The sequence below is a fragment of the Gymnoscopelus braueri genome (assembly GCF_963280865.1).
Source record: "Gymnoscopelus braueri genome assembly, chromosome: 9".
Lineage (NCBI taxonomy): Eukaryota > Metazoa > Chordata > Actinopteri > Myctophiformes > Myctophidae > Gymnoscopelus > Gymnoscopelus braueri.
Window position 1 is genome coordinate 14,148,578 of NC_137610.1, and position 23,938 is coordinate 14,172,515.

Here is a 23,938-nt window from a genome sequence, read left to right on the forward strand (position 1 = left end):
ACTTGCAATGGACCTTGTCTGCAAGATACACTACACCACAAAGTCAAAGACACCCATGTACCTGTCAAACTACTTCAAAACGTCAATGACGTCCACAATCACAACACCAGAGGAGGGAGCTCCACAAATCACGTTCAAGCCAGATTTGCCTCTCTAACAAATAATTAAATTCGTTGATTTCGTTCTACTGCTATGCCACACAAATGTGGAATGCCCTACCAACAGTTATAAAAACGTGAATCCTTCCTTCAAAGCCGCTCTAAAAGAGCACTACTCTACAACCAGGTGGCTGCAATTCGGAACTGACCCCAGTAAAAGTCAAAGCCCCCCCACCCCTCGAACTGTTTACTGTTTGCTGTAGTGTAGGGGGCGCAGTTCAGGGGAACTCACGGTCTCACGCTATGGACCAGAGCTAGAGTTCTATTATGGTCATACAGGCACGTAGCTCCTCCACGGAGGGCGGTTCGCTGTGATAAAACAGCTGCTCCATGAGTTGTGTGGCTTCTCATTGGACAGTGTCGGGGTTTGTTGATGTGTGTTGGCGCGCTCGATGAACACTGACTGAGCGATCATCACCCGAGGGTTAAAACATACAAAAATACCTCACAAAGGAACTGTCTGTCTAAAATATCTGAGTGAGTATATAGATACGTATAGTTGTTGTTCATTGCCATACGGCCTTGCTTGAACAGGGAACTGTCATCATGGAATACCGTTGCTTTTAGCATTAGCATAGCCCCTACGGAACCTCTCCCTCCGCTGTATAGCTCCGAGATGAGGTTCCTCGTTTCCCTCTGCCGTTTGAGCAGGACATTGTCGCACATTTTCCACTTTACATGTTTCTTACCCCTTTCTGCTCATCGTATCCAAAAAGTAAAGTTTTTCCGCCATTCTCTCAGATGTTTTAAGTTTTAGCGCACCATAAAAGCTATCCAACGAGTTGAAGAAAGTATTTAATTGTCCTCGGTCCTCAGCCGGTTCCATAATATTTTGCATTAGAAGATGCAATTCAACATTTGACCAGTAGGGGAATCAGTAATGTTATCTCGACGGGCGCAACTCTTGCGCAATGTCTTAAAAACATGTAACCGACTTTCTTCAACTCGTTGGATAGCTTTTATGGTGCGCTAGAACTTAAAACATCTGAGAGAATGGCGGAAAGGCTTAACTTTTTGGATACGATGTGCAGAAAGGGGTAAGAAACATGTAAAGTGGAAAATGTGCGACAATGTCCTGCTCAAACGGCAGAGGGAAACGAGGAACCTCATCTCGGAGCTATACAGCGGAGGGAGAGGTTCCGTCGGAGCTAGCATTAGCATTGAGATGACTTTATTAGTGGAACGCTAGCCAGGTTAGCTCGACTTGAAGGCTCATTTATAGCAGCCAGTCAAGTATTGTTGTACAATCAGCGTGAAATTACCATTATAATGAAGACTGCGCAGGTCTGAACTGAAGTTAAACACAATCGTAGATGTGTTAGATTTTAAGTTCGATCTCACTCCAATGTTGTATCATCTCATCTCCACTATAGGTACGCTCATTGGGATGGAGAATGGCAATGACAGCCCCCAGTTTCCATTTCCCTTCGAACCCTATTCCATCCAGGAAGAGTTCATGAAAGCCCTGTATGGCACACTTGAACAGGGCAAAGTTGGCATCTTTGAGAGTCCTACTGGAACGGTGTGTAATAACAATATACGATAACATTATCATTGATGCCCATGGGGAAATTTGGCATGTTTTGATAGATGGATTCCAATTACAATGATTAAATAACATGTATTAATCTCAGTACAACCTGCGTGTAATTCCAGGGCAAGTCTCTGAGTCTGATATGTGGAGCGCTGAGCTGGCTAAGGGATTATGAGGAGAGGAAGAGACAGGAGGCAGCTGCTCTGCTACAGAGAGAAGAAACAGCCCTCCTCCCCACTTCTACAAAATTCTCTTCCACAGGTCCCTCTCAGACCCCCTCTGCAGAGCCCGACTGGATCACAGACTTTGTGGAGAAGAAGGCAGAGCGGGACTTGGTGTCCAAACTAAAGGTAGAGTCAGTGTTTAGCACCAGGGAGTTTCAGATGTGATGTGACCCCCATTTGTATCTCTGAGAATTATGCCTCACTGTATTATAGCCCAGACATTTTGTGCATCAATCTGTGTGTGTGTGTGTGTGTGTGTGTGTGTGTGTGTGTGTGTGTTTGTGCGTGCGCGTGCATGTGCATTAGGAGGATGAAATTAAAAGGCAGAAGCGGGAGGAACGTTTAGAACTGATCCGAAACAATGTCCAACTCAAGTATGCAGGGAAAAGAAAGGTGAGGTGTTCCCGCACAGTACTGCTGATTTATAAAGCCCTATACTGCCAGCGACTGACAGTGGGTTTGTGCATGTTTGCGTGTGCGTTCGTGTGTAGAGCTGTGAAGAGGATGAGGCTTTCAAGTTGCTCCAGCTCAGTAAACAAGGTCCGGCGGAGGCGACCGGAGACCCAGAGGAGGAGGAGCTTATAATTGCAGACTACGAGAGCGACGATGAGACAAAACCAAAAACCAAGAGCAAGTAAGGAGAGGCCAGTAATAAGTGTCAGTTAAGCTACAAGCAGAGTAAGGATTATAATGTATTAAAGGGCAGGCTATGAGAACTTTTATGAACATATATTTTATATGACAGCATTTCTTATAATACATTTTGGATTAGGATTTTTTTTTGCATTTCTTTTTCCCGCACCAACAGATTTTATGCTGGTGAAGATGATGATGATGAAGACCTGGTTGAAGAACACGTCACAAAAGTGATCTCGCATCTGTCACTAGTCTCGCGTAGCCAGACGATCAGAGTTCTCCGCCCACTGATATGTCTGGGGAAATCTAAATTCATTGAATGGGTTTGGATGCCAGAGTGGTATCCAAACCAGTGGTAAATAACAAACCCACGCCCACTGCTTTGAAAAACAATCCTGATACCACCATCCCATATGAAGGAACGCCCCTGAAGTCATTGGTTCTGTGAAGCTGTTTTTCTTTTCTTCCACCAACTTGTTTCCACCCCGTTTTAGCCCATTCATTGAATTTAGAGAGATTTCTGATCGTCTGGCTACGCGAGATTGGTTTGTCACTTACTCTCAAATATAGGCCCAAAGGCAATGAGCGTTGTGTATAAAAACTGTTTGTGTGCATGTTGTCAGATCTACTACTGCAGTCGGACTCACTCCCAGCTGGCCCAGTTTGTCCATGAGGTTCAAAAGAGCCCCTTCAGCAAGGACATAAGTCTTGTCACACTGGGCTCACGGCAGGTACAATATATGTTACTGGCAGTGGCTGCACACACAGACAAACAGATTCTACCTTTCCACTCTTAAAAAATAAAAGATTTTAATAAAATAATCGATTGAGTAGCATAAACAGTTAACCACTTTCTTTTGTCTTGTGTCTTTTTCAGAATCTGTGCATCAACAAGGAAGTGCTTAGCCTGGGCAGTACTCAGCGCATTAATGACCGCTGCATGGAGATGCAGAAGAACAAACATGGTGAGAGTCCAGAAGATGGAGAATTATGGCGTTGCTTCGTCTGCTTTGGTTTAGTGCTGTGTGATAAACGGGCTTAAAATATACTGCGACATTCAAGCATCAAAGTCCCACAATGAAACTGTACCACACAGCTAGAGTAAAAGTGTAATGGGTCAAGGACAGGTTAAGTTGTTCATGGAGTCCCCTTTTTGAAGTGTCTCACTTTTACAGATAACACACCTCCTCTCCCAGAGCTACTCTACCTGCTGTCTTAAATTTGGCAAGAGCACAATAATGTAATATCTGCTCACAAACAGATACTAATGTTACTGAAGTGAGTTCCCCAGCCGCCAAGCAGCTTATCAGGTGTTTTGCCAGATTCCAAGCAGACTATATTCTTTTATCCCACAGAGAAGCAGAAACATCAGGAGGAGGGTGCGAAACGTAAGCGTGGGACTGCCAAGAGTGTGTGTCCCTATGTCGGGGCCACAGCACTTCAGCACCTGAGGGACGAAATACTGGGGGAAGTCCATGACATAGAGCATCTGTCCACTGTGGGCAAGCAAAACCACGCATGTCCTTACTATGCTTCACGCCTTGCCATCCCCCCTGCACAGGTACTGTAACACCAGCCACGGGATTGTATTGAAATCAGGTGCCTTATTTTTTAAATGAGTAATATGCTTGAATTTCCAGTGCTGTACACACACGTGGTGTACCTATGTACCGCTTCTAATAACTGTGACAAAAAACCCAACTTGAATTATTCCATGAAATACATATGACGGTGTACACACCTTTTTCATGTGCCAAGCATATTCAGTGTGGTGTGTGTCTGTGTCTTTGTGTGTGCGTGTGTGTGTTTGTTGTAGCTGGTGGTGTTGCCGTACCAGATGGTTCTTCATGAAGCTACAAGGCGGGCATCAGGGATTCAGCTGAAGGGACAGGTGTGAATGTTTGTCTGTAGTTTGGATTTAATCACTTGTGATTTTGATTAAAGATTGGTTTCTACAGCAAGTCTACTCACTGATTGATTGAGTAATTGTGTGCTAAATTATGTGTTTGGTTCAGTGTAGTTGTATTTCCCCCCCTCAAATCTCAGAGTATTCTATCCTTAGCTTTGCATCAACACTTAAAAGAGTCTGTCTATTACAGAACAAAGTCATAATTACATAAACACTGGATACATAAGGGAACATTCCAAATTGAGTCCACTGATCATTCAGATGTTCCTTTTATCAATCCAATTGCATTGCTCTCTTATTATAGAACGTATTGGAATTTATTTCTATACTTTATTTTACAGACGTGTATGGTGTTTTTGAGTTAATATTTGAGTTGAGGGCTGTGTGTCGAATGCTTCTTGTCTCATTGGTCCATAATAAATGTCTTGTTTAACAGGTGTTGATCATAGATGAAGCGCACAACCTCAGTGACACTCTTTCTTGTATACACAGCACAGAGCTCACAGGAGCACAGGTGTGTATACATCACACACACACACAACCTTGTGTAAGATGTAAAATTGGGATACTACGCTAAAGTTAGGATACTATGCTAAAAGATTGTCTTTTCTGCAGCTTTGCCGTGCCCATTCTCAGCTCACTCAATATCAAGAACGCTACAAGTGAGTAGAGACAGAAACACAGATGCATTCAAATGGTAAACGTACTCTCACCCTACACTGGATGTTAATGCTGTGTGTATGTGTGTGTGTATGCGCAATCAGGAGCAGGTTGAAGGCCAAGAACCTGATGTACATTAAACAGATTGTGTTTGTGCTTGAGGGCTTCGTCCGTGTACTGGGAGGTGAGTGTGTTTGGGTTACAGCTTGAGTTGTTGTGTTGGTTACAGCTTGTCTGCTCATAGTTCAGACTGGTAATTGTTGACCATGTGACATTTCTGGTCACATACTAATTATACAGGTACGGTGAGGCAGAATCCACAGCGCCAGACAACACAACCAGGTCTGCGCACACACACACACACACACACACACACACACACACACACACACACACACACACACACGCACACATCCAGTTGAAAGTGTTAACAAGTCCTCTCTCTGTCCCTACAGGAGCAGAGATGCTTACTATTAACGACTTCCTCTTCAAAGCCCAAATCGACAATATCAACATGTTCAAGGTAGCCAGCAACAATATAACAATGACCATAACTGTAGTTCCATGCCACAGGACAACCACATAAATCACGTCTTTTGTCTTGTCTCCTTCTCTATCGATTCTTATTCCCACTAAAGCTGCAGAGATACTTTGAGAAGAGCATGGTCAGCAGAAAAGTTAAGTGGAGAGAATGTTTCTGCATTTGTTTCTCATGTTGGCAACGTGACATATCTAGTGGGCCTTTAAATATGTGTGATTATGCCTTAAGATTAAATGTTGCGTCACTCATGCGTTCTTGTCTCTGTAGCTGTGTGGTTTCGTGGAAAAGTACGCAGGGACGGGCGTGACCGTGCACACCCACACCCCTTCTCCTGTACCCAGCTCCAGCAAAGAGAACCGACGCACTGAGGGTCTCGGCCGATACCTCCAAACTCTACAGAGTAACCAGAGCTCCACAGGTCTGTGCATTTATCTAGGGCATGTTGCGCGAAGCCAAGACATTTGGAGGATATGATATACTGTTAAATAATCAATTAATTAATCAATCGGCAGAAAATGCATTTCATTTTATTTTGTGATGCATCATGCAGAAATGTCTAATGTATGCTATTTACAACCAAATTGTGACTTAGGGTCTTTGTTCCATATTATTTAAATGAAAACTAATGGTTTTGACTGTTGTGTGAACTTATATTTCAAGATGTTTGGATTCAGATATTAGAGCATTACTATCATTTTGTACTTAATTGATTTTGATATCCTATTATCGTCTAAAATAAATTGAAAATACAAATAAGAGTCTAAAAGCCCCAATACCAGCGCCTAGCAGCCTTGCTTCTCCAGACACCCAACCACACCCAAGTGGTGACCTGCTCTTTTAGTGAAGCTTAAAGAAAGAATTAAAGTTGATATTTTGACCTGAGGTAGAGGAGAGGCCATGGGGGGTGTTTAGGGTTCATCCTCTGTAGAGGATGAATGCACTCAGCTAGTTTCATGGCAATCTACCCTTTACCCTTTAGATATCATGTGTAAGGGTGGCGCTAGACCAACTGGCAGTTTGACTTTTTTGTTGTTGTTGAAAATGTCCAAAGTGTTGGACAGTCACACCAACATTTCCATCCTTAGCCCTGTTGGTAGCAGGACTCAAATTAGACTGTTCTTCCTGATCTAACTCAGCTCCCTTACCTTGACTAGTCCTCTTTACATTACTCTTATGTGTGCAGTTCCTCCAGCAGACCAGCAGGGGTCATTAGAAACAGAGAAGGTGGTGTCAGCCTCTCCTATGATGCAGGTGGAGGGCTTCCTCATGGCTCTCACCAACAGCAACACTGATGGCAGAGTGGTGGTGCACAAACAAGGTACTCTCTCCCTCCACTTTACAAGAACCAAACTACTGTAAACATCTGACACTGCAAGTTTGCCAATATAGGCTACATTCTTGTGGGTGAATGTAATGCACAATCCATGTAAAGCGCTTTGGATAATAGCCCTATATAAATGCACCATTTACCATTTATGTTTTCTCTTAGGCACTTTGTCGGAGAGCAGCATCAAGTTCCTGCTGTTGAATCCAGCTGTCTATTTTGCCAAAGTGCTTAAAGAATGCAGAGCGGTCATCGTCGCCGGAGGGACCATGCAGCCCGTGAGTAAATTGGATTCCTCTACAGCAGATAAACAGCTCTTCACGGTGTGTCAGTTTGTAAATGTAAAATAAATAAATGCTTGCACAGGTGTCAGACTTCAAACAAGAGCTGCTGTTGTCAGCTGGGGTGGGAGAGGAGCGCATCGCTGAGTTTTCCTGTGGTGAGTGGCCATCTGGAAAACGCTGAAATTGAGCAGTAGCTGAGCGCTAAAAAAGTAGTTAATTTTATGTTAATTGAGTGTTCAAAATGCATATTTTGGCAATTGTTAAAATTGTATTAGTTCTGTATGATTTATTCATTAACAAAATGTTTAATGGCTTGGCACAGCCTTTTTCTTGATCTGTAGCCCCTTGCAGGCTGTACTCATCTTTTGCTTTGCCTGTAGGCCATGTAATCCCTCCTGAGAACATTCTACCCCTGGTGCTGTGTAGTGGTCCATCTGGCCAGGAGCTGGAGTTTACCTACCAGAATAGAGATACGCCACGGATGGTAACACGCACTCACTCACTCACTCAGATAAATAAGGTCAGAAAGAGGACAACATTTTGTCACTCAGTTGAAGTTTAACGTAGTTTAAAGATGTGCTTTCACAAGTGGGATCCATGCACTCAGGTGGCGCAGTGGTAAAGTGTCTGCCCGCCCATCACCGCAGAGGTTGTGGGTTCGACTCCACTGTGGTACATCTGGCTTTGTCGAGCATCTACACAAACACAATTGGTGTGTTTGGGGGAGGGAAGCCGAGCAGGGAGGGTGATAATTGTTACTGCACGTAATCCTACGGGCTGGGCGGCACCAGTCAGTGGGGAGTGTTGGAGTGGGAGGGCTCTACGTCCTCCCGGTGGGGGCTCCTCACTGGCAGGTGAGTCAGTAGGATACAACAGCAGTGACCACACATCAATGTGTGTGGGGAGGAATCAATTGGTATAACGACTAAATTGGGGAGAAAAAGGGGTAAAAAAAAAGTGGGATCCATACAATACTTCCAGTTGAATACAAAACTAACAAGTGTGAGCCTATAACTAAGAACACATTTACACTTTGTACATAAACACTTTGCATTATCTCATAATTGAAACCTTCACTTATGTTTTTATTTAGTATTGCATTTTCTGTGAACTATTTATAGTAATAAATGTTTGATGCCATAGTGGACACTTGCCTTAAATGGTTAGTTAAGATTTTTTGAGTACTTTCTGTAGGAAATACTTACCATTAATGTAGTGGTTGCAAAGGTATTAATTGATTGTCCGAGTCCCGTGGTAAGAGTTATGGTCCGGTTCTGATGAATATGAAGTAGTTCCGGTAGATTAGTAGATTTGGTGGGGGCCGCTCATTAAAAATAAATTAATTAAAAAAACTAGCGTCATTTGTATTGTTGACCTATTTCTACCATATAGAGCAGGTTTCGTTCAATTTCGACCCCTCTGTCACATGGTACTATTGTTTGTGTCATATATTTTGTGCGTGAGTAGGCTGCCGCGGCGCAGTGATTCTGGACACAAACATGACCACGGGACTCGGGCAATCAATTAATACCTTTGCAACCACTACATTAATGGTAAGTATTTCCTACAGAAAATACTCAAAAAATCTGAACTAACCCTTTAAGAGCCAAACATAGTCAGCCGGGTTTGGATCTTTCCGCCTGCGCCTCCCCTACTATCCTCATGACCTCATGTCCCATTTCTACTATCCGTATCAAAATGCAAAGAGGGGCTGGACAGCCTGCTTTCCTTCCAAACAGACAGTATTGCTAAATGCTCTAGCATCTGTGTTTGTTTGACAGATGGACGAGACGGGTCGTGTCCTCTCCAACTTGTGTAACGTGGTTCCGGGCGGCGTGGTGTGCTTTTTCCCCTCTTACGAGTACACCAGGAAGATTACAACCCACTGGGAGACCAGCGGAGTCCTCGCCCGCCTGGCCAGCAAGAAGAAGGTACAAGACAGGACGCAAACTGAATAACTGAATAAACTGAAATTAGACTGAAATTGAGACTTAACCACTTGAACCCTAGCATCCCTATTCTGGGGGGAATATTCGCCGAAAATACAGATCTAAAAGCTCACAATGCGTCGTGTGAGCTGGCAGGTCGGCTACAGTATGTTCAGCACAGAGATTTGGTGCAGAGGGGGAAACGCACAAACCAAATACAGAGCCGACACTGGGCAACTAATGTCGAGTTTCGGTACAGCATTAGTTAAGTATTAGTTTACTAAGAATAGAGTTTAAGTGGTTAACTTTTGTTACTGACTTAACTGTAACGGGTATGAACTGTAGCCAGTATGACTGGATTGAGATCAGTTTGCGTGTCTGTTCAGATATTTCAGGAGCCAAAGAAGGCCAGTCAGGTGGAACAGGTGCTGAGCGAGTTCTCCCGCTGCATCCAGGTGAAAATAACACTCATTATTAGACTTACATTAGCTTCTATGTATCTACTACAGTATCACCTGTACACAAGTGATGATATCCTCACCTTGCTTCCCCGCCATCCCATGTTTGGTTAGAGGTGTGCTGTGGATGGCAGTGGACTTTCGGGAGCATTGCTGTTTTCTGTGGTTGGAGGAAAGATGAGCGAGGGAATCAATTTCTCAGATGACCTTGGCAGGTACTGTATGTGTAACATGCCCTACACTGTTGCTTTTCAATCAGTGTTGCAAATTGAACACATAGTACATGGGTAGACATGCTAAGATAAAGAATTGTTCAACCTACATTCAGCTTGTTTGTCTCGAGAATCTAACGGAATCTGTTGACGTTACCTTTGACATTTATAGAGCTGTTGGGCTCTATGTTTTGGGAGTATTGAAAATGATCAAATTGTGGGAAGATTGATTACATTTTGCTGAATCAATCAGAATCGAATCATTGATGGATATTGGATTGAATCGTCACACTCCTACTGGAACACGCATTTTGAAGTCAATCCATTTCATTTTAGCCTCCAAACATGTAGTTTGATGACCGCAAAATAATTTAAGACATTTGTACTGTTTTGTACATGATTCTATGTATGATATTGCATCTACATATAATATCAGTATAGGTTGAAGGAATATCACTTCAACCATGTTTTGAATGGGGAATAGAAGTTGCTACCTTCCAAAAGGAGATACAAAGTTCCAAAATTCAATAAGGTCAGAGTCAGACCACAGAAGTCCTTTGTTCATCAGTCGATTTTGAGGCTAAATTAAGAATCTGGCCACGGATAAGCGGAACAGTGGACATCATCGCTCTTGTCTTCATGTTTTTATGTATGTAATTCATTCGTTTTTGTCTTGTATACAAGGCTACTGTGTCGCAAGACAAGTAGTATCGTATGGTACCCCCCCCCTCCAAATGATCTAATAACCTCTGTATGTGTTCCCACATAATGGCAGGTGTATTGTGATGGTGGGAATGCCGTATCCCAACATAAAATCTCCAGAACTACAGGAGAAGATGTCCTATCTGGACAAGCACCTGGTAAAACAGTCTGTCTTCCTTCAAGCTCATCTGACTGTCACTGCTTTACTTGGATCCCTACCGATTCCATATTTAGACGACATGGTCGACTTTGTGTTCTTGTATTTCAGCCTCACACTGGTGGGAGGAGCCCCGGCCAATCCCTAATAGAAAACCTTTGCATGAAGGCAGTCAATCAATCCATAGGTAACCGAAACATTGGAATAATGATGTAATGTAGATTACTAGTCAATAACCATGTACTTACCTTCTCTAGGCAGACAACTGATAACTGCTATTACATAATCGCAATATATCAATATTATATTAATGATATGAGACTAGATATCTGGGATTTTGGACATTGTATTATTAAGTAAGGTCTTTTCCTTGTGTTAATCACTTAAGCCTTATTTTATAAGTTCAAAATCTCTCAATACGATATCATTATGGTCGATAGAGATATTTGGTCAGAAATATAGCAATGTTTTCCATACAGCCCTGCCCCACTATTGCATAAACCATAAATAATGTAATTTATTACTTAACGCACACTTCACTTCCTGGTTTCCACAGGGAGAGCGATCCGTCACCGCGGTGACTACGCCGCCATCGTGTTGTGTGACAGGCGTTACTCTCGGCCTGCAACGGTCTCCAAACTGCCCGACTGGATCAGAGCTCAAGTCAGAACGCACACAACATTCGGACCCGCTTTTGCCAATTTGCGAAAGGTGAGAATCGTAAGCACTCATGTACACTGCAAACACATCATTACATAGGACAGATGGGGGGTTAATTTGACGTTTCTTCTTCCTTTTATGTTCCTTTGCTCAGTTCTTCATGGACAAGAGAAAACAGCAGCAGACATAGGAGACCCATTGAATTTCAACTGGCACAGAAGCCGTGCAATATCAGCAATCCAACAGAACATTTAGGACCATGTGAGGATAAAGACTGGGGATGCATAATAAAAAATGTACTGTATGTTGTCAGTCAGGTGGAAACAATGTATGTCCAAAACCGTTACTTTCCAGGAAATGGCAAAAAAGAACCTGTGATCCAATGAATGGAGCCAACATTATTTAGTCACAAGCCCTTGTTAATAAGATCTACAAGCTCACAAGGCATCAGATCTTTACGCATTGTGAGCTTGTAGATTGGCTCTTTCCGTATGACACTCTTGCACAACAAAGTAGGTAATCAATTTAAGAAAACTATACGAAGATACAAGGTTTCTGGCTGACAGTAATGATATAATAAATGGTGAAATGATTAAGAGTATCTGTGTGTGGGTTGAGGGTTCTGTCAAGATTGTGCCACTCCGTTTGAAGCGGTTATATTCCAAGGATATAATTGTTCATCCGTTTGTATTTGTGAAACTTGAAAGAAAAACTAACAATTATACTTAAATGGATTTATTTTATATACACACTTTGATATTCTGCATGAGACCTTTTGAAATTGTGTGGGACAGGGTGTACCTGATTGAGAAATAAGTGGTCCTACTGTAAAAGACCTGTTTAATACATCAGAAAATAAGCTGGAGGGACTAAACGGTCGTAGGTAGTGAAGTGCAAAATAAGTCTTTTTAAGCCACCATTTAGGCAACCTGTGTCCTGTTCTCCACTAGTGCTGCCATTAACTTCTACCTACTAGGGATGACAGCACTCAACAGCACACAGGTTTTAATGATGGTTTAAAATAGTATTTTGCAGTTGCATGACTGGCTCCCTGAGGCTTGATTTATGTTAAGCATCACAGAAATCCCTTCAAAGGTGAAATACGATGCTTTAGGGCTGCATTTGCTCGATATCAGATATCAAATAGGCTGAAGTTCAACCTTTCACAAAAAAGTGGTCTCATCCCATTGTGCAATTTCCGTACCGTACCGTCTTTCAGTTCAGTTTAAAGTAATAAAATGTCACCGTTTACCCTTTTTAGTTGTGTTTTTGCCAAGTACATTTGCACTGTAATTTGTCCACTGCAAGTACCCATCCTAACTATTAAGAGCAAGTGGGCAACTACCGAGCAGGAGACTTAAGCCTGGAGGAACGGGAAGCGAACCGGAGACTTTCTGGTTCTCAGATGGCCGCTCTACCTCCTAAGCCACTGCTGATCTGTTTGGGAGACAAAACCAACCTACCCATTTTAAAAAATTGACAATTTGCAAAGAAATGACACAATTTGTAGTAGGTTCTACAAACCAATTCAGACAATGCCAGAGTCTAGTGTTTTAAACATTTCCACGGCACATACCAATATAAACATTCCATATGCTGCACATGAAAACATAACCCAATGGTTTCTTGCTCTTCATTTATTGCAATGAAACTGCTTAACTTTTAACAATACAATAGGTGGACACTTGACACTGTACTTACGCTCAGTCTGGTATCAGGATTTTCTGTACACAAAGTTGATTCAAGGCATCATCTGGCCTGAACTTGCCTATATTTGACCACCAATAGTCTGCTGGTACTCGGGGCAGTGTTCATGTTTAATGTATACAAGTGTTAGATCTTTTTTTCACTGTTCTGAGGAAATGCCAGTCCCCTTCAGCATCAAAATCGATCACTGGCTTAAGCGTCCCAGTCTGCCTCGTCCTCTGCGCCGATCGGCTGTGGGGCAGGGAGGGGTGGGATGACGTCTGACATGCGGGCAAACGCACTGCCGGTGCCGCCGGGTTCGGCTGACTCCCCGCCTGCTGGACCCTTGCCAGAGATACCTGGAGAGAGTACAGAGGATGTTATATTGCTTAAGCATGATAAGAGTAGAGAGTATGTTATCTGCTACAATATTATGCACAGTAAGAATATAGAGGATGTTATACACTACAGTATATGCATGGTCAGAATATAGGATGTTATACACTAGAGTATACTGTATGCTCTATGCATGGTAAGAATAGAAAGGATGTCAATACAGAAAATGTGTACTGTTCTCTGACTCAGCAGTATCTGAATACCTATTTTAAAGGGGGATGCTCACCTTTCCTACGCATGGCCAGCTTATTGAAGAGATCGGACATAAAGTCTCCACCACTGGCTGCTGCTCCCACTGCTGAGAGAGAGAGAGAAACTGTCACTTGTAAATTATAAAACATGCAATCAGGTTGTATTACCTCCAACTCCCGTTCCAGAGACCTCCTGAGACCTGTGCTTTGCAGTGGAGTGCGTTAATTACAGCTCCAGTTATGTTATGCTAATTAAGATGTCAGCCCTTGCGTGTAACGGCGCTCCGCTCCCCAAAAGTGAAATGTTAGGACGTGACCTGTCCAGCCCATCAGAAAATCAGGGAGATATGGGCTGTTGTAAAGACTGATGGTAAGCACACTGTATGTGAATCAAAGCGAGGTGTGCCGAGATGAGACTGAACAACAGGCCGTGCCTCGGTAGTACACAGTATTGAGCACAGGTGAATGCAAACTAGGACTGTTCACACACTGTTTTGATTACACGAGTAATCAAAACTCCCTGTATCCTGTGTCTGTTTAGCATCAGAATTTTTATCAGATGACATTAATTGCCAAGTATGGGGTAGAGCAAAGAATTTGCTTTGACACTGATTGGCAATGATGACCTCCCCTCACCCAACATAACACAGGAATACCGACAAAATATAGACACAACACATTTGCATCATGTGACATAACAGAACATACATTCACACAGACTAAACTAGATAACAGACATGATGAGGCTCACAGCTCCTCCTAATCCTTGGGTAGTAGGTGACATTAACAGAATGCGCAGTAGTTGCAAATTGTATCTGAGCGTGCTTGTCCAGGGTGCCGGAAGCAGTCGTGCTCAATCGCATGCTAGCAAACACTCAAAACACTGTCACCTTGCTCTTGGTCCTTCTGCTTCTTCTTCTCCAGCTTGCGTTCTTTGACGTTGCGTAGCTGGGCCTTGCCGATTCCGCCGGCGTTGCGGATGGACTCCAGCAGGCCTGTGCGGCCATCCGACGGCGTGCTGACCTCGCTGGGAGCTCTGGAGACAGATCCTGCGGTTGGTCAGTCAGGGGGAGAGAGAGATGAGAAGCCTGCCTACAGGGCGGTGAAGGGTTCTCACCCTTCAAGGTCAATTATTGTTAGCCTTGCAGTGAGAACATGCAGACTTGATCTAGGCATCTGTATCTCACAGGCAGAGACACAGGTTCCCGGGGTTATATTGACTGTGTGTGTGTAATGTATGCACACAATTGCTCTTTACGCTTTGTTGAGGTCAAGCGAATTCTTCTGTTATGTGTAAAGCATGAATTATGTATGAACACATAGAATGTGTGTGTGTGTGTGTGTGTGTGTGTGTGTGTGTGTGTGTGTGTGTGTGTGTGTGTGTGTGTGTGTGTGTGTGTGTGTGTGTGTGTGTGTGTGTGTGTGTGTGTGTGTGTGTGTGTGTGTGTGTGTGTGTCATACCTGAGCCTGGCACTCGACTGACTTCAGCAGGGCCGGCCGTGGGGGGAGGAGGAGGAGGAGGAGGCGGTGGAGGGGGCACCCCGGGGGGAGCGATCGTGGGAGTGAAGGTGGGTTCAGGGGGGGGAGGGGGTGGAGGCGGGGGAGGGGGCGGAGCTTCGGCCTGGAAACGAGATCCTAGAATGCAGACGGAAGAACAGGCCAGAGTCTCCCATGTCAACGAACAAACCACAAATGAGAAGGAAACATAAATATACAAGTGTGTGTGTGTGTGTGTGAACGTATACCAGGCCCGTTGCTCTCCTCCCCGGAGAAGGAGGGCAGCTCAGGGATGTTGTGTGCGGTTCCTGAGGGGGCAAAGCCTGGCCCCAGATCAGCGCTGTAGGACAGGTCGTCTGCTATGCCCGGCAGGTCGGGCAGGTAGGATGGTACGTCTATCTCTGGCACTTGGCCCAGATCTGGTACGTAAAAGTAGCTCTCAGCCGTCTGTCATTGGTGTGAGGGTGGGGGGGGGGGGGTGGTGGGGGGGTCATTGGTAGAGGAAGATGACCAGTTAAATCATTGAAATCACAAGTTGGCACGGACAATTCAGTACATATAAAATGCAATTAATTCAGTATTCAGTTATAGTATTAAGACTTGAGTTGAGCGAGGGAGGGGGTGGGGTGCTTGAGGAACCTGTCTCTCCAGCTGTTCTCTCTTTGTGATGGACAAGGGGGCATCAAATGGTTTCTCTGCTTTCTCCGTCTCCAGGGTGTTGTGTGTTTTAGTCACAGCTCCTGCCAGAGGATCCAGGAACACGTACTTCTTATATCTACAAAAGGTGAAAATCGAATTAATTTAAGATGTAACCTATCCTCTAGTACAGTGGTTCCCAAACTTTGTAGCTCGAGAACCAAAAGAGGAATTTGACATCTCCCCAGGACCCAAACTAGTGAAAATAGCCGATCTACAAGCTCACAACACGTTGCGATGCGAGGTGTTATGAGCTTGTTAACAATGGATTTTTTATTCATGGAATTAGTTAGAACAAACATTTGTTTTTAGACTTACAATTGTGAATATTTTGGGACTTTTTTGAAAATCTTTTGAAAGAAAAATACTTTCTTTTTAAATGTAGGAAACAAAGAATAAAGGTGCATTCACTCGCGACCCATAAAAAATGGTCCGCGACCCACTGTTTGTGAAACAGTGCTCTATCTAGCATAGGGGTTCCAAAAACAATTCAGCACCAGACCCGAAAGAGACATTTGGTGTTTACCTGGGGCCCAAACGTACAGATATACATTATGATTTGCCATAACATCTACCTTTATAAACTACTGATAAAGAACACAACAAACCATGAATTGCAATGTCTATGAAATTTCTTTATTTATTTAATTACAAAATGACATAGAAATGTTGAGTGTAATTTTTAGGTTTCTCACCACCTCCTGAATTATAATTCATTTAATACACTTAAAGGGATACTTCACTTTCACATAAAATAAACATTAAAAAAATAAAAAAATAAAAAATGAAAGAAGTTATGGCAAAATAAAGGCCCCCTCACACAGTAGGACACTCTAATGCGTGAGGGGGCCATGAATTTTCCATTACTTTTTTCATTTATTTTTAATATATTTTTTAAATGTTTATTTTATGTGAAAGTGAAGTATCCCTTTAAATGAAAGAACTCACCGTTCTACTGTCCTTTATATTTCTCAACGCTTCCTCAACTTTATATTTCTCCATCTCTCAACTTTAAACCTCAACATTCTGATTAATTTTTAAAGACACTTTTTTGACATGCTAGAAGGTGTATAATATTTCATTCAATGAGATAAGAGGCATGTGGTTGGTTGATGTTTTCAACCAGCAGATATTTTCTGGGCTTGGTCTAGCGCCTCGGTGCAAGACACATTTTACCGTCAAGAAAATAGCAAAACAACGCTGGCCATTTTTGTTTTTAGCGTTGGCTATTCAAAAGTAGCAGATTTACAAGCTCACAGAGCTTCGTCACTTCGTGCCGCAATGCAAGCTTCTACATCTGCTATTTCTGAACAAGTATTGAAAGAAGTTTTACACACAAATCTTCTCTTATCCATGGCCATCCATGGTCCATGGCACAAAACATTTTTAGATGGGGGTTCGCGGCCAACTATACATCAATTTGAGGGTTCTTGGCACAAATGTTTGAGAACCACTGGTTTAGAAGGCATTTGTAGAACCGGCCTCAGATCTTAATTAAGACCTAGCAGCTGGTGTTAATTAGCGCCATCAAAATAGAGCCCTGTGTCTGAAATATCGCACCTGTGACATTTCATCTCCGATTCAGCGGCTCATATCAATCGCAGTGAGCAAGATAGCGTCAGCAATTTCCGTCCGGTCCAATTTGATTTGCATTTTGAATGGTTTCGGTGAAGCCAATGTTTATAAAAATCATCCTCGTATTTTCGTTTCACACCATGCACGCGATCGATGATCGAGGACATCAGTCACAGACCATGTGAAGGTCACTTTCAAACATCACCTCTGCTATTCTCGCTGCAGCCCAGAGCTTCTGGGAACTCAGATTACCTCTGTCAGAGAGTGCAAGACTTCGTTATCACGTTTTCACGTCACGTCCATGTATCAAGTTCAGGTTTGTGATGATAAGAGGGTGTGGAGCGGGGTAAACAGTATCTGAGCTGAACAGACTAGTGTACTGTAGCAAAAAGAATGCTCTCCTTGGAGGCTAATTTTAATCTGCAACCCAATAAATGGGTTGCGACCCTAGATCTTGGAAACAGAAACTGCCCTAGAGTGTGTGTGTGTGTTTATGTGTGGACTCACAGGTTCTCGGTAGTATTAAAGAGCAGCAGAGAGCTGATAGAAGAGATGTTGCGGGGAAGACTGCCCAGTCCCTCCTCCGTCTCATCCTCAGATCTCTTCTTATTGCTCACACACACTGGGAAATACAGCAACTTCTCCTAAAAACGGCACATTGATGGACAAGACCAATCACATTTTCACCTAACCTGTGATTTGTGCAAACCATACAATCAATGACACACACGCACGCAAACAAGTTGTGAATTATGATTGGGGACCGAGCTGAATAATACATTCCAGCACCAGTGAAAATCGCCAGCTGCGTTTTCCTTTTTTTCCTTTCTCCAGCGCACACTAGAACAACACACTTGCAGTGCCGAGCACACACAGCAGAAAATATGCTGGTCCCTGTAAAGTTTCCTCAGACTCAAGAGGAAGACAGTGTTAACCATAAATAATGCAGGAACTTACTGCTGAGCTGATGCGTGCACACACACAAACACACGTTTTCAGTGCAGCCTTTGTATGAACATCTAGTGCGATGCACAAAGGCATGCGTGCAAGCACGCACCATGATTGTACAGTGTGAATGCATGCAACTGATCCACCTGCATCTGACTGTAGTGCAGCCAAAGCTGCTCCCCTGGACACAGTCTGTGACTGTCAAAGGCTATTTACCAGGGAAAGGATATCTCTATGTGCACAAAACACTGGATCTGTCTGTTATGTACAAACAATGTAACAGATCTGTAAGTTAACTGATTTGTATGCGTCACAATGCTAACATTTTCAAGGTAACAAAACCTTTCTTAGGGCTGTGGCGACCAAATCATCAATAAAATAAAAAATATTAAAAAGATAATATATACCCATTTTTTTTAAACACCACACACACACACACACACACACACACACACACACACACACACACACACTCTTGGGAATGTTGCTTTACAAATTGGCACTTTTTACCTAAATAAATTTATAACTGGGAAATGGAATGGTCTTAATGGAAAACAAAAAGAAAACTATCAATGTACAGTAAATGCCAAAATAAACAATGTAACAATAAGTCAGCCATGTACACATGCTGGTTGTTTAATTTACAGGGTTACATTTTCAGACCAACACCAATGAGACTGCAGCTGCCTGGTGATAACAATGTTTTTGTAACCACTGCATATAAAAAAATAAAAGGTTTTGCTACAAAAATAAAACAATATATATAGCAAGACATATTTGTACAGGATAGGTAACACCAGCAACGGAATAAACAATGCTGTGAGATTAGCTCCAGCCCAAATAAAATGCACGGAGGTGCATTGATTCTCTTAGAGACTCTCCAGAGCAGTGAAGATTAAATTCAGAGGAGGCCATTCAATGGCAACAAGTGAAAATATATCTATACCCGATATATTATACCAACACTTTTAGCTGGGTCAGCTTTTTACAGAGGCCTTGGAAGATACAGGAGTGCAATGAATAAAGTAGTAGCACATATTGTCCTACAGTAGCATTTCCTGTTGTTCTGAACACTGTGGCTTGAATCTGGTGATTGGAACCATAGAACCATTGTTGTATAACACAGTGCTTCAAAGTTGAAAACATTTCATCTGCAGCCAAAAAAGTACTTTGATTGGAGTTTCAATCGTGGCATTGCGTAACAACAGTTAACGGGTAGCAGTTTGGCTATCATATTACAATAGGCTCTTTTAAAACCTGCGTGGAATCAATACTCTTGCGTATGTGTGTTTGTTGTACCTGCAGTGCCTTGTCATCGAGGGGCCGTAGCTTGTTCTGTATTTTGTAGCGGGGACGAGAGTGTGCGGAGGGGTCTGTGGCCCCACTGAAGATAGAAGTATAGTCTTGGAGCCGATCTGGGGCGGGGTACTTGGCGCTGGAGAACACCTATGCACACAAACGCATAACTGAAAGTAATTTGTCAACTAATTTCTCCCTCATCCCATTGGATGGGACAACATGTAGCAGCACTGCCTTTGAAAGTAAAGTGTGGACGTTACCTTGGTGGCCTTCTTACTGCCTTTGATCTTGTTCACCCGTGCCTGAGCTAGTCTGATCCGGTCAGTGACTGTATGCAGGTGCCGGCGGTTCTTCTCCACACTCTCAGACACCCTGGACAGACAGACAGACACACACACACACACACACACACACACACACACACACACACACACACACACACACACACACACACACACACACACACACACACACACACACACACACACACACACACACACACACACACACACACACACACACACACACACACACACACACACAGTGTGTCTGAGACCGTGTGCATAAATAGAACTCCTGCATGCAATGTGTTAGCCTATGTATGATGTATGAGACAGCCATTACATGTCTTGGTAGTCATATTAAGCATCATCTCATGTATTAACCACGATGCACTCATACTACAGATTGCTCTGAAGTTGTCCTGTTTTACCGCAGCTTTGAGTACAGCAGAGTACCTAAATCTGGTCTGTGTGTGACTGTGTGTGTGACTGTGTGTGTGTGTGTGTGTGTGTGTGTGTGTGTGTGTGTGTGTGTGTGTGTGTGTGCGTGCGTGTGCGTGCTGGACTTGCCTGCTGAATATGTCTGTAGAGATCGTCTCCAGGTAGTGCAATGCATCTGCTATCTGGTGAATAGCCTCCTCTCTCCTTAGGTCTTGCTGGATGAGAGGCACTGAGTAGACCTGGCCCTCCAGGCAATGCTTCTGTGTCATCCTGGACAACATCAACATTACACACAGTGATGTGATGGATGGCGATTACCTCCCGACACAGTTTGAGCTCAACAGAAAGAGACTCCACATTGCAGAATCTGTATGTTGTGGAGTGGTGTTCCAAATCCCAGGTAACACATTTTAACTAACCTTGAGTTAAAGGGAAAGACCACTCATTTTCAACATTGAACAATGTCTTTGATACACCTTAGAGCTGTTGTGTGGAAATAAGAAAAAAGTCCCCCCCCTTCTGTGTTGCCTAGAAAAGGATAATTGATTGAGGTCATGTGATCAGTGACATATGCAGGGTGTACTTTTGGCTCCGCCCCCTCAGCCAAAAGTACACCCTGCATATGTCACTGATCACATGACCTCAATCAATTATCCAGTTTTAGGCAACATAGAGGGGGGGGGGGGGTTTCTTATTTCCACACAACAGCTCTAAGATGTATTAAAGACATAGTTCAATGTTGAAAATGAGTGGTCTTCCCCTTTAATAAGGATGATCAACATCGAAGGGTTCTCTCCCTGTATTACCTTTTTATAATAATAATAATAATATCTCGAATTTATATAGCGCCTTTCTAAGACACTTTATGACTAAACAACGCAAAATATGTATTAAATAATAATGTACAGCCATAGTGGATTTTTGACAGTCAGAAAACACGCACAGACGCACTTCATGCTGACATCTGACTCTCACATGACATGATGACAACTTTCTCTGCTACCACAAGCTATTTCACTTCTTACTGTGTGTCTGTCCTGGTGCATTTATCTTATATGAATGGCATGCTGAAGAAAGTCCAAACGTTAAACCTGGACCCAGTGGTGGAAAGTAACATTTACTCAAGTACTGCACTTTAGTATAATTTTGACATATTTTTTACTTTACTGGAGTATTTCCAAATTTCAATACTTTTACTTCTACTCAACTACATCTCAGAGGCGAACATTGTACTTTTACTCCACTAAAATTATTTGAAAATGTAAGTAATTACTTTGTAGATTCTGATCATTATAGCAAAACATACATTAACCACTTCAGCCCTATATATACTTTGGCTATTTGAAATTTAATTTTGATTTACAGGACTTTTACTTGTAACGGAGTGTTTCTACATTGCGGTATTGATACTTTTACTTAAGTAAAAAATGTGAGTACTTTTTCCACCACTGTCTGGACCTGTTGGATGAACCACAATACAGAACCAAGCCGAAAGCCCATTGCACTGCAATCTGAACCCCCGTTATAAAGCACAGAGCTATAATATAGGATATAATAGGACCTGACCTCTCTGTGTCAACCATGTCAGATCAGATGTGTACCTGACTGTAAACAGCTCCTATGGTCTTACCTGACCATGTGGAAAACGTCTGGGTTTTATCGGTGTGTTTTGGAGAGAAATGATCACGAAATTAAGCGGCCTAGTTTGTTTTACACAGCAAAACAAATCATTTACTTCCGCCTCAGCATGTCACGTGACTGCCTATGGTTTTAAAGCTACAGTACAGACAAAGCCAGAGGAGACTTCTGGAAACACAAATAAAAACATGTAGTTTTTTTTTTTTTTAACAGTGGTGTAAAGTAACTTAGTACATTTACTCAAGTACTATACTTAAGCACAAATTTGGGGAATCTTTACTTTACTGGAGTATTTTCAATTTGCAGTACTTTTACTTCTACTCCACTACATCTCAGAGGCAAATATTGTACTTTTTACTCCACTACAGTTATTTGAAAACTTTAGTCACAATAGTTACTTTGGAGATTTAGATTATACATCTACAAGCTCACGATGTGTCATGAATGCCATGCATTGTGAGCTTGTAGATCGGTTATTTTCAAATGATTTGTATACACTTGAAAACTTGTGAAATGAGACATTATTTATAATGAATGAGTACTTTCACTTGTGGTACTTTAACTATATTTTGACATCAATAATTTTGTACTTTCACTCAAGTAAATGTAGCCTACTTTTTCCACCACTGTTGTGTGTGCTGTGAATGCTTGCGCAAGCGCCCCCGTCGGTGCGGACGGTCGGTGCGTAATGACGCATCCACCCAACGGCGCCCCCCCCCCCCCCCCCCACCCCCCACCCTCTCGTCACATCTGGAGCATCTGGGCTGCTCTCATCAGCACCACTCACTGATCCTCAGAGAGGAGGAGAGAGAGAGAAGCAGGACCCAGCAGAACCGATCGGGCTGCGAGGGGAGGGAGGGCAGCGACACAAAAAGAACATCAACTTCTTCTGCTCTCACGCCAAAGCACGGATATTTTATTTTTTATTTTTTTATCCCCCATCGCTTCTCTCTGCTCTCCCTCCGTCCGTCATTGACACTAGAGACCGTGCATCATCCTATTTTTTCCCCCTATACCTTCCTTCCTCTCTTTGAGGTATGATGGCGAGTTCCAGCCTTCTCGAGAACCCGGTGCAGGCTATCCTGTACCTGCGGGAGCTCACCACCATCGTCCAGAACCAGCAGAGTCTCATCCAGACCCAGCGCTCCCGCATCGAGGAGCTGGACCGCCGCGTGGACGAGCTGATCGGCGAGAACAGACAGATCCAGAGCGCCAGAGGACAGCAGGGACAGCAGCAGCAGCATCTGTATCATCATCACCACCACCATCATCAACCGGACCCCCACCGGCGGCTATAACCTCCTCCTCCACCACCACCACCCCCCCACCTCCACCACGGACCCCCAGATGATCGACATGGGCAGCAGCCCATCATCGTGGTCCACGAGAGATCCCGAGCCCATGATGGGCTCGGGATCTCTCGTGGACCACGATGCACAGCAGGGTTCCTCTGCACAGGTCGTCGAAACCTGCTCCTCCTCCGGCCATGCACGAACCGCAGCTGCAGTCGTCTTCATCATCGCCTTCCTCCCCCAAACCCACCACCACCACCACAGACCCGGGGGACATGCAGCTGGTCCGGCCAACCCGTCCCTCCTCTTCCCCGGCCGAGAGTGACCATGAGACGGGATCGATGAGCAGCCCCGGTTTGCCGTTCCCTTGTCCCGTTGTTGACCCCACCTCGACACTTAGTAGATCCTCGACCCTGGCGAGGAAATCCGAGTGAGTAATATATATATATATATAGGCTTTGGGCTATACGAAAAAATAAATACAGTGATTATGCTTGCATGCGTGCATGTGTGCTTTCGTGTGTGTGCGTGCGTGCGTGTGTGTGTGTGCGTGAGTGTGAGTGTGTGTGTGTGTGTGTGTGTGTGTGTGTGTGTGTGTGTGTGTGTGTGTG

At 43.5% G+C, this 23,938-nt stretch overlaps 3 protein-coding genes across 6 annotated transcripts in view; 2 read left to right on the forward strand and 1 right to left on the reverse strand.

Annotated features, from left to right (window-relative positions):
• Positions 1 to 523: 523 nt before the first annotated feature.
• Positions 524 to 12,794, forward strand: ddx11 (DEAD/H (Asp-Glu-Ala-Asp/His) box helicase 11). Of its 2 annotated transcripts, none has more exons than XM_080437963.1 (28): positions 524 to 635; positions 1,532 to 1,680; positions 1,815 to 2,042; positions 2,223 to 2,309; positions 2,408 to 2,550; positions 2,725 to 2,782; positions 3,176 to 3,283; positions 3,430 to 3,517; positions 3,908 to 4,113; positions 4,369 to 4,443; positions 4,898 to 4,975; positions 5,077 to 5,123; positions 5,226 to 5,305; positions 5,422 to 5,463; positions 5,577 to 5,644; positions 5,760 to 5,798; positions 5,930 to 6,080; positions 6,846 to 6,980; positions 7,152 to 7,264; positions 7,353 to 7,425; positions 7,651 to 7,754; positions 9,052 to 9,201; positions 9,585 to 9,653; positions 9,771 to 9,871; positions 10,644 to 10,728; positions 10,839 to 10,914; positions 11,284 to 11,438; positions 11,542 to 12,794. In XM_080437963.1, the coding sequence occupies exons 2-28, from the start codon at positions 1,546 to 1,548 to the stop codon at positions 11,575 to 11,577; spliced, it is 2,730 nt and encodes a 909-aa protein (XP_080294089.1). In that variant the 5' UTR covers positions 524 to 635; positions 1,532 to 1,545; the 3' UTR covers positions 11,578 to 12,794. The 2 variants fall into 2 exon arrangements, with proteins under 2 accessions (XP_080294089.1, XP_080294090.1); XM_080437964.1 differs by lacking the exon at positions 524 to 635 and adding an exon at positions 1,060 to 1,195.
• Positions 12,795 to 12,926: 132 nt separating this feature from the next.
• Positions 12,927 to 22,138, reverse strand: wash1 (WAS protein family homolog 1; the record flags this gene model as incomplete). Of its 3 annotated transcripts, XM_080437966.1 has the most annotated exons (11): positions 12,927 to 13,432; positions 13,696 to 13,767; positions 14,551 to 14,709; positions 15,122 to 15,295; positions 15,406 to 15,604; positions 15,797 to 15,932; positions 17,936 to 18,072; positions 19,676 to 19,822; positions 19,936 to 20,047; positions 20,527 to 20,667; positions 22,028 to 22,138. In XM_080437966.1, 11 exons carry the CDS (start codon positions 22,033 to 22,035, stop codon positions 13,287 to 13,289), a joined length of 1,431 nt encoding a protein of 476 aa, XP_080294092.1. In that variant the 3' UTR covers positions 12,927 to 13,286. The 3 variants fall into 3 exon arrangements, with proteins under 3 accessions (XP_080294092.1, XP_080294093.1, XP_080294091.1); XM_080437967.1 differs by lacking the exon at positions 22,028 to 22,138 and having other exon boundaries at positions 13,696 to 13,764; positions 20,527 to 20,678; XM_080437965.1 differs by lacking the exon at positions 22,028 to 22,138 and having other exon boundaries at positions 20,527 to 20,678.
• Positions 22,139 to 23,072: 934 nt separating this feature from the next.
• iqsec3b (IQ motif and Sec7 domain ArfGEF 3b) overlaps positions 23,073 to 23,938 on the forward strand; it is a gene marked incomplete at both ends in the record, with an annotated part of 44,310 nt that continues 43,444 nt past the window's right edge. The window contains 2 exons of the mRNA XM_080438037.1: positions 23,073 to 23,326; positions 23,494 to 23,757. Of these exons, the coding sequence (XP_080294163.1) occupies positions 23,073 to 23,326; positions 23,494 to 23,757 (518 nt within the window). The remainder of the gene's footprint in view (positions 23,327 to 23,493; positions 23,758 to 23,938) is intronic.

Excerpts from the sequence above, each read along its gene's own strand:
- ddx11 (XM_080437963.1), top strand. The coding sequence starts at position 1,546 with ATGGAGAATGGCAATGACAGCCCCCAGTTTCCATTTCCCTTCGAACCC. Across the intron at positions 5,799-5,929 it reads AGAGCATGGTCAGCAGAAAA|CTGTGTGGTTTCGTGGAAAA; the intron begins GTTAAGTGGAGA and ends TTGTCTCTGTAG. Across the intron at positions 7,265-7,352 it reads CCGGAGGGACCATGCAGCCC|GTGTCAGACTTCAAACAAGA; the intron begins GTGAGTAAATTG and ends ATGCTTGCACAG.